This window comes from Chinchilla lanigera, unplaced genomic scaffold (assembly GCF_000276665.1).
Source record: "Chinchilla lanigera isolate Chin_1 unplaced genomic scaffold, ChiLan1.0 scaffold00074, whole genome shotgun sequence".
Classification (NCBI taxonomy): domain Eukaryota; kingdom Metazoa; phylum Chordata; class Mammalia; order Rodentia; family Chinchillidae; genus Chinchilla; species Chinchilla lanigera.
Window position 1 is genome coordinate 2954038 of NW_004955475.1, and position 13817 is coordinate 2967854.

General features: G+C 34.9%; 1 protein-coding gene across 1 annotated transcript in view; it reads left to right on the forward strand.

Moving 5' to 3' along the window:
* Klf8 (Kruppel-like factor 8) overlaps nucleotides 1–13817 on the forward strand; it is a 60365-nt gene that overhangs the window by 15967 nt on the left and 30581 nt on the right. Inside the window, exon 3 of the mRNA XM_005401541.2 lies at nucleotides 3523–3596. Within this exon, the coding sequence (XP_005401598.1) occupies nucleotides 3525–3596 (72 nt within the window). The 5' untranslated portion in view covers nucleotides 3523–3524. The remainder of the gene's footprint in view (nucleotides 1–3522; nucleotides 3597–13817) is intronic.

Here is a 13817-nt window from a genome sequence, read left to right on the forward strand (position 1 = left end):
AATTTGATTGGGCTTGGGATTTGCCTGGAAAACTGGTAGAGTAGATTTCTATGTGTGTCTGGGTGGATCATGGAGGCCTGGCCTTGAGGCCTATGTCTGGTCCCTTGACACTTCTTCTCTGGCAGTACTTCCCCTGCTCTGCTTCCTGGCTGCCAGGAGCCAAGCAGCTGTGCTCCTCTGTGCCCTTATGCCATGATGTTTCTGTGATAGAGCCAAGTGACAATGAACTGAATTCTGCAAACTGTAAGCCAAGTTAAACCCCTCATCCCTTAAATTGTGGGTGTCAGGTATCATGTCAATAATGAGAAAGCTGACCGGTGCAGAAAATTGGTACCACAAAATTGGCATCAATTGATGTGACTATAAATGACAAAATGGTTTAGAAACATTTGCAGTTGGTTTGCAGGAGGAATTTGGAAAGGTTTGGAGATGTGGCCTAGAGAAGTCCTGGAATGTTGTAAACAGAGTATGATAGGTGATTTTGGTTAGAGCTCAGAAGACCAGAATGCTTATAGGAATGCAAAAATGAAGACCAGTTGCAAGAGTTTTTGTTGGGAACAAGAACTCCATTAGCAGTTGGACTAGGGATCATGGATATTATACCACGACAGAAATATTTGTCTACATTTTACCTATGTCCTGATACTTCTCGGGAGACTGAGATTAAGGGTGGTAGGCTAATTTATTTGGCAGAGGAAATTTCAAGACAGCTCAAAATTTAGGTTGCGGCATGGGTACTGCTGGCTGCTTTTAGCCAGACTTGTATAGTGAAATTTGGAGACAAAAGGCCAGAGCACAAAAGTTTGAAAATTGTAAATGTTGTCTCAGAAGAAACCACATGTAAAGTTGGGACCAAAAGTGGTGTCAATGCTGGTGATTAGAACTTTTAAGAAGAAATGAAGATCTCTGTACAAGGATAAGAAAAAGATGCCTTGAGGTCATCTCAAGAAATCAGTAAGGGTTCACCCATTGCAGGTTCACCCACTTTTGCTCAAGTACAAAAGAATGGACCTTTCATTTGAGGAGAGAGTACCTGTAACCCTTGCTCAAGGAGAGCCTCTTAGAGAATTTGTTCATTGTGATTCATTTCACTGTGCTCAGCCATCCAGACATTCAAAGGTAATTGCTGGCAAGGTAATTGTTGACTACTGCTCCCTTAGGCAGCAGACCTTGACATTGTCCATGCAATGCTAGTTTGACAGTAGGCAGAATGCAAGAGTTATAGGGTCACAGAGGCTTCCACTCAAATTTCATAAGAGGACATAGGAAGCTAGGTGAGGAATCCCTGAGAGGGCAATGTGTGAAGCCATAATAATGAAGCTGAAGGTCCAGTGAAGACTCAGGAGTTTAGAGAAGCAAGGGTAGAATTTCTGCTGAGGAAAGTTATAGTCCGTGAATGGAGCTATCTCAAGAGAGGAACCATGTGGTCTGTAATTGATAAGGCCATGAGGGATGTCTGCCTAAGACTTTTGGAAGTTACACTTTATCAAGTGTGTGTGTGCCCCAGAAGATGGACATAGAACTACTGGACTTAATGTTTCCTGCGGTGGATTTCATTTTGTCTTGCTTTGTTTTGATTCTTTTCTATCCTCCTATTCCTCACTTTTGGAATGGGAATATTTACCCAGTGCCATTGGGATTAACTTGTTTTGATTTTTATAGATGCTCACAGTGGAGAATTTGCTTTCAGGCTCAGAGGAAACTTGCACTTAAACATTTAAAAATGCTGAAACTGTTAAGATTTTGGTGGAATGAATTGTGTTTTCAGTTGTACATGGAATAGTTGAATTACATTAGACAGAATTATGAACTTACTTTTGTCTTTATTTGAACATTAAATATGATTTCAGGAGATATGTTTAAGTATGAAGTTGACAACATTTGAGGTGTGCCAGTTAGGCTGGAGTGTCAACTTGCCTGATTTTGAGATTTGCTTGGAGAACTGGTGGCACACACTTCTGGGTGGGTGATGGAGCCCTGGCCTTGGGGTCTGTGTCTGGTCTCTTGCCCTTTCCTCTCAGGCACTCTTATCTAGCTCTGCTTTCCTGGGCACCACAAACTAAATAGCTTTGCTGCATCATGCCCTTCTGCCATGTTTCTGCCTTAGAGCCAGGTAATGATGGACTGAATCCCTTAAAACTATTAGCCAAATTAAACCTGTTCTCCTTTAAGTTGTGACAGTCAGGTAGCATGTCTCAGGATAAGAAAGATTACTAATATAAAATCAGTGCTCTCTGATACATTTTGCTCGTCCCACATGTCTGGTTGGCCCAGAGCCCAAATTCATAGGAATGTACCTATTAAAACCTGTGAAAAATAATAATTCTGCAACAAATGTTTGGTGAATATATATATATTATATCTATATATTATATATATAGATATAAACAGTTCTATTTATACCTGAATCAAGGAAAAGAAAAATCATGAATTTGGAATTAAATTACAGATATGATACTTAGAGTGTCAAAATTCTGTAAACTCTTATAGTAGCTTGGAAGTTTTCCTCTTATTTACATGGAAGTTTCTTTGTGTTACTGCTCTTTAATTAAGAATGATTTTCTCAATTTCTGACATTCAATGAATGAAAGACTCATTTTGGGGTTTATCTTTTATTTTTATGTTGCTATATTATAATTCTACATCCTTGCTGATCATGCATTCATTGTATGTTAACTGCTTTCTCTCTTATATCGCTATTGTGATGTGACCTTTAAAACTAACACTTCTTATAGGTACATGCAGCTGACTACCCAACAAGTAAGATTTGTAAACTATCTGAATTGTAACCAGGCCATTAGTGTGGGAACTAACTGTAATTGACGGCGTGACACTTAGCATAATTTGAAATCAGAGAAATCATGGTATAACTAAGTGTGGTTTAGGCTTCCTTGATCTACATTTTCCTGTATAGTCACATTGGGATGTAAATAGATTAAAGGGAATCTAGCTGAAGAGGTAAACTTGGTAGGTGCTTCTAGTGGAAATGACTGTGATGACACAAGGCATTTGAATGAGGCTACCAAATATCTACTTTCATAAAAGGAACATATATCTAGGAGGAAACAAAAGACTTTTTATTAACTTCACCTTGTAGGTTTAAGAGACATAGACAAATGAAATGCTTCTCTGGAGAAGCTCGGCTCTAAAGTATAAACATGTTTACTGGGATAAATAGTCATATAAAAGCTTAGAAATCCTTAAAGCAAGAACTAGACTGAATCGGAAAAATTCTGGAAACTATGCAGCTATGCTGATATGCCTATGGGTGTATGGAAGTATAGAAGTTGGAAGAAAGTGATATACCCGTACATACAATTTTGAAGAATTTGGTAGATAAATCAGGGCCATTTTGGTGGATGGCATAAATTAGAATGTCTTGGTAATTGCTCAGCATCTAGTAAGTCCTGCAAAACTATGTTGATAGAGTATACATAGGTGCAACTAAGCATAGATGGAAGACATGCATACAGTGCGTTAGACCTTATTCTAAAAGTTATATTTCCTTTTTTTCTCTTCCAGATATGGATCAACTCATAAACAACTTGGAGATGCAATTTAATGCAGAAAGTTGCTCAATGCAGGCTTTCAAACAGGTCAGTTATCAGGACAATGAAGTGCCAATATTGAACTATAACAGTGGTGTGCACTTGGTAATTATTGCAGAGATAAAACTTTGTTTTTCTAACAACATGTTTGGAGATTGAGCATAGATGAAGGAAATTAGATATCCATGAAGTATCTGAGTGCCTGACTTTCAGGTTCAAAAAGAGAGTAGATTTGGCCTAAAAGAAACAGCCTCTAGGATCAAGGGTAATATGGACAATATTAGACACTTGGAAGACAAGAGCAGATATTTATTTAGCATTATCTCATACTTTAGGTACTATAAAGATTAAATGCATTGTCTGTTTAATCTCCACAATGCTCCTGTTGAACAGTGTATTTATTATTTGAGTTCTCCAGGTAAATAGCTGAGATGCATATGTATATACATCTATATCTATATCTACTTATCTCTATATATAGATAAACATCTACTAACTACATAGAGAGATTTATAAAATTCAGTCACATGATTATGGAAGCATGCCAAGTCTAAGATCTGATGGAGTAATCCAGCAGATTGGACACTCTGGAGCAGTAGCAGTTTGACTCTAAAAGTAGACTGCTAATAGAATTCTGTCTTGCACTAGTGGAAGTCAGATTTTATTTTATTAAGACCTTCAACTCACTGATTGAAGATCACACACGTTATGGAGATAACAGCCTTTACTTAACATCCAGTGATTTAAATGTTAGTCTCATCCAAACAAAAACACCCAGAAAAAACCCCCACAAACACAGACACACAGAGGGCAGGAGGGCAGGAGAGGGGAAGGCAGGATGAGAGTGATAAAGAGAGAGATAAAGAGAGAGGGAGAGGGACAGGGAGAGATGGAGAAAGGGAGAAAGAGGGAGGGAGGGGAGAGGGACAGAGAGAGAGAGAGAGAGAGAGAGAGAACACTCTAGAACATTTTTTAACCAAATATCTGGCACTGTAGCTGAGCTAAATTGTCATGTAAATTTAATCACTGCTATTCTGTCTGCCTATTTTATAAGGAAGGAACTGGCTTTGAGCAATCTGAACAAACATTTGAAATAGATAATTTGACTTACACAGCCAGGAACTCTATGATAGATATTAAAGTCTTATCTTTCTGAGTCTTGAGTGAAATGAAAATATAGCCAAATTTCCCTGGAAAATCCTTTAAATTGCCTACAAATTTGAATATCTGGTTTTGTGTATATAGTACTTATCTGTTCTTTTACTTATTTCCAGAGAAAATATCTGGTTTACAATTAGAGGTCATATTCTAATTGGTTTCAGTCATTAAGTATTTATCCCATGATATATAATTAATTTAAATTACATGTGTATAGTGAATGAGACTCCTTTCTAATGTTTTAATGATATTAAACTGAGTTAGATGTCTTGTTTATCATATATATAGCTGTTACCATTTAGAAACTATTTGCACATTAAAACTTGTTAATTGTTATAAAAGGTGTATTGGTTGTTGGAGCTTAGTCATAGGTCATACCAAGAAGAAGCTCAGTTTAAGTAGTGTTAGATAAAAATCTATTGTATGTATAATTAAAAAAATAGTCAGTGAAATATTGTCAAGCCTACATAGCTACTTTGTTTTGTGTTCTCCAAGTGTACCTAATTACAGGTATAATTCCAAACATGTTTTCCCATACATTATCCAAGTATACCAAATTTCCAGATGCTGAAGTCAGTTTTTTCTTTTTTTTTTTTGTACCGGGAATTGAACTCAGGACCTTGTACTTGCCAGGCAGGCACTTGTGCCACTGAGCTATATCCCCAGCTTGAAGTCAGTTTGTAATTGCTTTTGTGTAGAAATTCTGTCTAGTAGATGATCTAAGTGCCTTTTTTGTCTCTTACCATTTCTAGGATTTCTGCATTTAGTAAAGATAGGGTGGTTATAGTTCATGGCCAGAGAGCACTGGTTATGTGTCAGGGGACAAAGATGGGGAGTTTGTGCTCTGTAGCCACTCAATACTGGCATCATCCCAAAGCAAAGAAGCCTCTTGATTTGTTTTGCTTTTTGATTTTTTTAATATCACTAGTTAGGGTGGGGGCTATCTTGCTCAGGACACACATACAGCTCACCCTTCTCTGAACTGCTATCTCACCATGCTGTACAAATGAGCACTTCATTATAACTGTCCTGTGTTTCTGGCTTCTGATTATTTTTTACAAGTAAATTTATTTTTTGAAATACATGAACAGTGTCATGTATGTCTCTCACAACCACTTACTGTGAATATTTTGGCACATATTTTCTCAGTTTCATATTCTTTTTTTTTAAAGACCTCAGTCTCATATTCTGTCTGTCTTTCTGTCTGTCTGTCTCTCTCTCTCCTCACACACACACATTTTCTTACTTTTGAAAGTAAGCTAAAGAAATTTCATCCCTAAAACTCAGCATGAATCACCTGCAAGTGACATTTTCCTAAATAACAACATCAGTAATATAACACTCAAGAGAATAGACAATATTTTCATAATAATATCTGATTGAGTCTTGCATTTCTAAAAGGTTTTCAGAGTCACCATTTGTCAGTTTTTTTCTGTCTAATCTATGCCTTAGTCAGTTACCCCAATCAAAATCCCCACCTTCTTTCCTTGGGGTCTAAATTCCTATTTCCCAATGCTTTTGAGATTACTGTGATAACAGATTAAACATTTATCTAGGTTTATACTAAGTCTACCTTTCTAATAATATTCATATCCATTCATCTCCCTTTTCTTTAACAATCAGTCACAGATGTCCTTATTGGAGAAAGACTGTAGTTTCAGAAGGTTAACCTTATTTTTTTACCTAAATAATAAATGTACAAAATACATGTGCCTATGGGCACACCATGTGCACCCCAGCATGAAAATTGATCAGTTTAAACAGACTCGTGTACAGAACCAGATTTCATCTTTCTGTTAGGGAGGAGCCTGGGGTTTATTTTGTTACCATGACAACATCCCTTTCTCTCCTTTCCACCTACTCTACTGTTTGGCATATTAGTTCTTTCATTTTCCTTCTAGTCTAATCTTCCCACTTTTAAGCTGTGTGTCAGAGCTATTTCAAATAAATGAAAAGCAAAAACTTCGTTTTGAGCAGTTAATTTCCTGGACTTTACTTATCTTTATCAAATACTCAGGAACTTAAATATATTTGAAATTAATCACATTTTTTTCTCGATTTCTTTCTAGAATTGGGGAAATCCTAAGTGCTTTTATCCATCATATTTTGTAATACATCAATGAAAAAGCTTTAAGTTTTTTCCCCAAGTCAAATTCATTTCAAATTTCTGATTAGGGTTCTGGAGTTAGAGAGGGACAATGGAAATTAAAGCTGTCTTCCAAACAGCTGCCAAGTTTCTCTGCATGACTTTTTTTGTCATATACAACCTTCTTTACACTTAGTAACCTAGAAAGCTGAATTTTACAATAAAAAATAGGAAAAGTAGCTACTCACTTTGTAGTTACTGCCTAGTGAACACTTATAAACTGAAGTAATCCCACAACACTGAAGATGAAAAAAGATGAATTGAAGAGAGAAATCTTTATGACTGAGTTTTCAGACAATCTTTAGTTGAGCTTTCAAATCTCTGGCAATATTCAATAAAAAGTGAAATAGAGAGCCAGCCTGAGTCATCTCATGAAAGTGTCAAATCACCAAAATTCTAGCATTATACAGGTATTGAGTCCTTGCATTATATTTTCTTTACAGCCCCGATGTATAATGTTCTATATAGAGTGATAGACTAAACATTATATAGCCATAGGGATCATTATATTCAAAATAGAGAATAAAATATACTGTAAATCAGGATTCTTACTAGAATTGTTTTGATATTATTAAAACAAAAATATCCACTGCACACAAAATTTGTTCATTATACTAGTCTATAGGTATGGAATGCTTATTATCTGACCACATAAAAGAACAATTAGATTAATATTGAGAGCTGCATACGAATGAGTTCTATTTCTCAAAATATAATTTATTAGTATCTGTTTTATAAAATTTTGCATTTTGATCTGGTATTTTCAGCCATGCATGTAACATTTTGATTATATTTATCTACCATTACCCCCTCTTGTCCTCCCCACCCCCTTATTTCCTTCTTTTTGTCTAATAATAGTATCACTTCTACTTTTATGTGTTCTTTTTGTTTGTTTTTAGATTCCGTATATTAGGAGATATATACATTACTTGTCTTTATAAGTTTGGCCTATTTTTCTTAACAAGATGATCTCCTGTTACATCCATTCATGCATCCATCTATTTTCCTGCAAATGATATAATTTCTTCCTTCTTTATTGTGTGCTATTACAGATTCAACCAAGGGCCTTTAGACAAGGGAGGTCTTTCCATCTTTTAGTGTCTTGTCTTCTTAATTTCTTTCTTGGTGTTCTCTAATTTTAATTTTAGTGATCTTTTACCTCCTTAGTTAGACTGACTCCTAGGTACTTTTATGCTATTGTGTATGGAATTGTTTTTCTGGTTCCTTTGTCAACTATTTTATTATTAGGATATAGAAAAACTGTTGAGTTTTTAATGGTGATGTCATATGATATTGCTGAATTTTTAAAATCAGTTCTAACAGTCCTTCTTGGTGTTCTTACTGTCTTCTGTATATAGGCTCTTATCATCTACAAATAGGAATAATTTTACTTCTTCCTATCCTACTTACATTTCTTTTATTTCTTCCTCTTGAATAATTGCTCTGGCTAAAATTGCTGTCTTGAATAGTAGTGGTAAGAAGGGAAATCCTTGTCTTGTTTCTTATTTTAGAAAGAATTCTTTCAGTTATTCCCAATTCAGTATAGTGTTGGATATGGGTGTATGTTATATAAATAATTTGTTATATTGAAGTGTGTACCTTCTACACCTAGATATTTCAGGTTTTTTTATTGTGAAAGGAGCTGAAAAGTTTTCAGGCTATTTTTGGTACCAATTGAAATGGTCATGTGATTTTTTTGTAATTTATTCTATTTATGTGTTGTATTTTATACACTGATTTAAGGATATTGAAACATTGTTTTATCCCCAGAAAAAATGAATTGGATCACAGTGTATGATCTTTTTTTCTCAAATTGGGTGCACCAATATTCAGTGCATATATATTCATAAAGGTTATATCATATTGGTGGTTTTTTTCTTTTTCTGTTCAATGGTCTTGTTTCTTAATTTTTTCTTAAAAGTCTGCTTTGTCATGCATAGTTACTTTGTCAGAGTATAGCTACTTCTGCTTGCTTTTAGATTTCATTTGTATGGAATATTGTTTTCCTTCCTTACATTTTCAATCTACATATGTCTTTGCCCATGAGATATGTTTCTTGCAGGCAGAACTATTGAGTGTTTTCTTTATCCATTCTGCAGTCTGTCTTGTTATTGGGGAATTAATTTCATTTATATTCAGAGGTATTATAAAAAGGTATGTAGTGATTTCTGTCATTTTATTCTTTTTATACTTTTTGATTATTCCTACTTATCAGTAATTCATCTATTCTTCCTCTTCTATGCATAGTATTCCTTCAAGTGTCTTCTGCAGAGTCTGCTTACAGGTTACAAATTACTTTATGCTAATATTGGAGTATCTTTACATGTACTTTGATTTTGAATGATAGGTTTGCTAGATATGGCCATCTACATTAGCACATATTTATTTCAGTGCTTAAATGCATCATTCACTGCCCTGCCTTTAGCATTTCTACAGATAATTCTATCATTATTCCAGTGATTCCACCTGTATAAGTGACTCAGCTTTCCACATTATTACTTTGTTCTCTATTCTTAATGCTTTAATTACAGTGTTTCATGGGAGATTCTTTTCTAGTCATTCTTCTTTGAGGTTCTAAATACCTCCTATACCAGGATGTCCATATCTTTACCAAGATTTGTTACTAATTTATTGAATATATTTTTATGCCCTCTATGGCACTGTCTTTTACATCAAAAATTTCTGAATATGTTCTCATTGTACACCAGAGTTCTCGGAACTTTCTTCAAAAGTTCTTATTTTTTCTTTTAGTTTCTAGGTATGATAATCATCAGCCATTCAAGACCTGGTATTCTGTCTTCTGCTTGATCCAATCTATTGGTGCACAGAGTATTTAATATGACTTATGAGTATTTCATTTCCAACATTTTTCAGAATTTATTTTTTACTAGTAAATGTTTCTAGTACATAATATTGTATTTCTTGTGGTTAGTTGATACATGTACGTGACATATCTTAATTTTTAACCCCTTCCCCTCTCCTTTTATGATCTATCCCTTTATTGCTTAATCCCCTTTCCAGAGGAGAAAGATTTATGTCCCTACATCTTAGTATCCATTATTTAGTTTGCTCTTAAGTTAGAATTTGGGTTTCTTATAAATATCTCCTATGATATATTTAAGCTGATGAGGCTGATTTATTTCATTTAATATTATGGTCTCAAAGTGTATCCATTTCCCTACAAATGTTTCAGCTTTATCATTTCTTATGACAAAATAGTACTCCAATATGTATAAATGTCACACATTCTTTGTTTTGTTTTGTTTTGTTGGTTTTGGTTTTTCTCCAGTACTGGGAACCGAACTCACGACCTTGCGCTTGCCAGGCAGGCCCTTTTGCCGCTGAGCTAAATCCCCAGCCCCATAACACACATTCTTTATCCACTCATCTATTGAGCACATAGGCCACTCCCAAGATTTAGCTATTGTGGATTGTGCTGCAAATGGGTATGTATATATCAATGGAATATGATAAATGCAACCCTTTTGGGAAGATACTTGGAAGGAAAACACCTGGCTCAAAGGAAATTTCTTTTTTGTATTTTTTGAGGGATCTCCATACTGATTTTAATAGTGGTGGTACAAGTTTACATTCCTACCAACAATGTAGAGTTCTTTTACCCTACTTCCTCTCCTTCATTTGGTATTATTTGATTTCTTAATGGAAGCCATTCATTCCAAAGTAGCATAGAATCTCAGTGTGGTTTTAATTTTCTCTCTCTAATGACCAGAGATTATGAACATTTTTCATGTGGTTAGTGGCCCTTTGTAATGCATACTGAGGTGTGTCTATTCATTTCACTTGTCTGATTTTTCATTTGATCTTTTATGTTGTGGGTGTCTAATTTTTTTTAATTCTTTATATATTCTAGACATTCCTCCTCTGTATGAGGAATACCTGACAAAAATTGTTTTCACATTCTTTGGGTTGTCTCTTCACTCAGTTGGTTGCCTCCTGTGTTGTGCAGAAGCTCTTAAATCTGGTATGATCCTCTTTGTTGACTGTTGGTACTATTTCTTGTGTAAATAGAGTTCTGCTCAGAAAGTCATTGCCTACACCTATTACTTCAGGAATTTTACCTAACTTCCAGCAGATTAAGTGTTTCTGCTTTAACATTTAGATCTTTGATATATTTTGACTTTAGTTTATTACCTGGTGAGAGATATGGATCTAGATGGATTCTTACATATCACTTTTGGAAGTATAGCTATTTTGGCTATACGATCAGGGGGCATCCTTCCATTTTCTGATGTCCTGTTTGTTTTATTTTTTCTTTTATTAGTACATGTTTGCAGCATACAATGTTTAAATTCATTTTGAGGAATTGGTGCATCTACATATCACAGTTTCTCTTTTTCTTTTAGTCACCTTCCCCTTCCCACCCACCTTCTTCCCTCCAGCTCTAACTCAATTTTCTGCATTTTTGTTCCTGTTATTATAATTCTAAGATCATGTATATGATACAAAATGTTTACATTCATTGAGGTTATATAGTTCCTGTACATAATATATCTTAATTCTGCTTACTTCTCCTTCTACTCCTTGTATCTCCTTGCCTTCAATCTCTTGGGTCCCTTTGCAATAGGTCTATCCTCTTCTTTCCTTCTATCCATCCCTTATTATCTTCTTTGTCTTTTGTCTTCCTTAAATGAGAGACACAATACAGGATTTAAGCTTATGTGAGTGATTTATATCACTCAACAATGTATATTCCAGTTGTATTCGTTTTCCTACAAATGTCTCAAATTAACCCTCTTTATAGCCAAGTAGTATTCCATTAGAAATTGTCAGAGTTCATGACCATGGTGTGGCATAAAAGGTGAGTAGTTATTTAGAATTAGTGTCCAGGTTAACTTCCATGAAGGTCCAAAGGGACTGACTTTTATGTGGCACTGCTCAGAATGAGTCTCAGGGAAAAGCAGTCCTAATCTGAAGTGTATGTGGCTTTTCATTGAAAGATCTAAGAAGACAGGATAAAGGACCAAAGAAGGACACCTGTACAGGAATTCACATAGGGGACAGGTGAAGAGCAGAGGAAGATCAGTGTGGTCTGTTATATGACTGACCTTAAGGCTAATGTAAATAATTAATTGAAGTATGGGGAAGATAAGGAAAAGAGCATACATTCCTTAAGGCAATGTATTTTGAGCCTACTTGGGCTTGTAGCCCCATAGGCTATCTTTTAATCTTTTACTATGCCTTCCAGAAGTTTTGGGCTTGTGGCCCCAAAAATCCCTTTATCTCTATATATCCTTCTCATACATACCTCTGGTCAATGCCCTCACAATGTATAAATACATTTTCTTTGTCGATTCATCCATTGATTGGCGAAAAGACTGGTTCCAGGATTTAGCTATTGCAAATTGTGCTGCTATAAACATTGGTATGCCTGCATTGCTATAGTATGATGTCTTTAGCTCTTTGGGGAAGATACCTAAAGGGGAATAGCTGAGTCATGTGGAATTTCTAATTTTAGTTCTTTGATAAATCTCCATATTGATTTCCGTGTTGATTGTACTAGTTTGCAACAATGTAAGAGAGTTTCTTTCTCACCAAAGCAACACTACATTTATTACGCTTTGACTTCTTAATAATTTCCATTCTTTCTGGTATAGACAGTCACTGTCATTTTAATTTTAATTTCTCTAATGTTCAGAGATGGTGAACATTTTTTCATAGATGTATTGTCCATCTGTTCTTCTGAGAAGTGTCTGTCATTTGATTTGCCTATTTATTTATTGAGTCTAGTTTCTTAGTTGCTCTATTTTTTTTAGTTCTTTATATATTTTAAATATTAGTCTTTCATCTGAGGACTAGCTGGCAAATACTTTTTCCCATTCTATAGGTTGTTTCTTCACTAGTTGATTCTTTTGCTGTGCAGAAGTTTTAAAATTTGATGTAATCCAATTTGTTGATTCTTGTTATTTTATTTTGTGCAATTAGGTTTCTATTTTTAAAATCCTTTGTCCCTCAGAGGACTTCCAATGTTTTACCTATTTCATTTCCCCATAGTTTCGATGTTTCTTTTTAATCTTTATGTCTGTGATCCAGCTTGTTTTTTAGTTTAGTATGTGGTGAGAGATATAGGTCCTGCTTGAATCTTCTGCAAACACATATCCAGTTTCCTCAGCAGTATTTGCTGAATAGGCTATATTTTCTCCATTGTATTCTTTTGTCCCCTTTGTTAAAGATCAAATAGCTGAATGTGTCTCAGCATGTTTCTGTAATCTCTATTCTGTTCCATTAATCCACATGTGTGTTTTTGTACCTGTACCATAATGTTTTTTTCACTGTTGCTTTGCAGCATGGTTTGAAGTCTGGTATTGTGATACGTCTTACTTTGCTCTTGTTTCCCAAGATTACTTATGCTATTCTGGGTCTCTTCTGGTTCCATATGAGTTTTAGGATTATTTTCTCTAGGATTGTTCTCTGTGAAGTATGCTGTTGGCACTTTGATTGGGATTGCATTATATCTGTGTAACATTTTTGAGATTATGGCCATTTTGACTATATTTGTTCTTCCTATGCTGGAGCATGGGACATCTTCTCATTATGTGGTGTCCTCTTCATTCTCCTTTTTCAAGGAAGTGTAATTTTCTTTGTAGAGGTCTTTCACTTCTTTTGATGGGCTAATTTATTTCACTGAGGTTGATTCTTGATGTTATAATAAATAATATTATTTTCATAAATTCCTTCTCATTGAGTTCATTATTGGTGTACACAAATACTATTGATTTTCACGTAATGATTTTGTATCCTGCTGTGTTGCTGAAGTTGTCTATTAATTCTTATGGTTTTTTGTTGCAGTACTTTGATCTTCTATGTAGAGTATCACAATGATAAATTTGAATTAATCCTTTCTTATATGTGTCCCTTTTATTTATTTTTTTTCTGTTGCCTGATGGCTCTAGATAGTGTTTCAATTACTATGTTGGATAGAAATGATGATAGTGGGCATCCTTGTA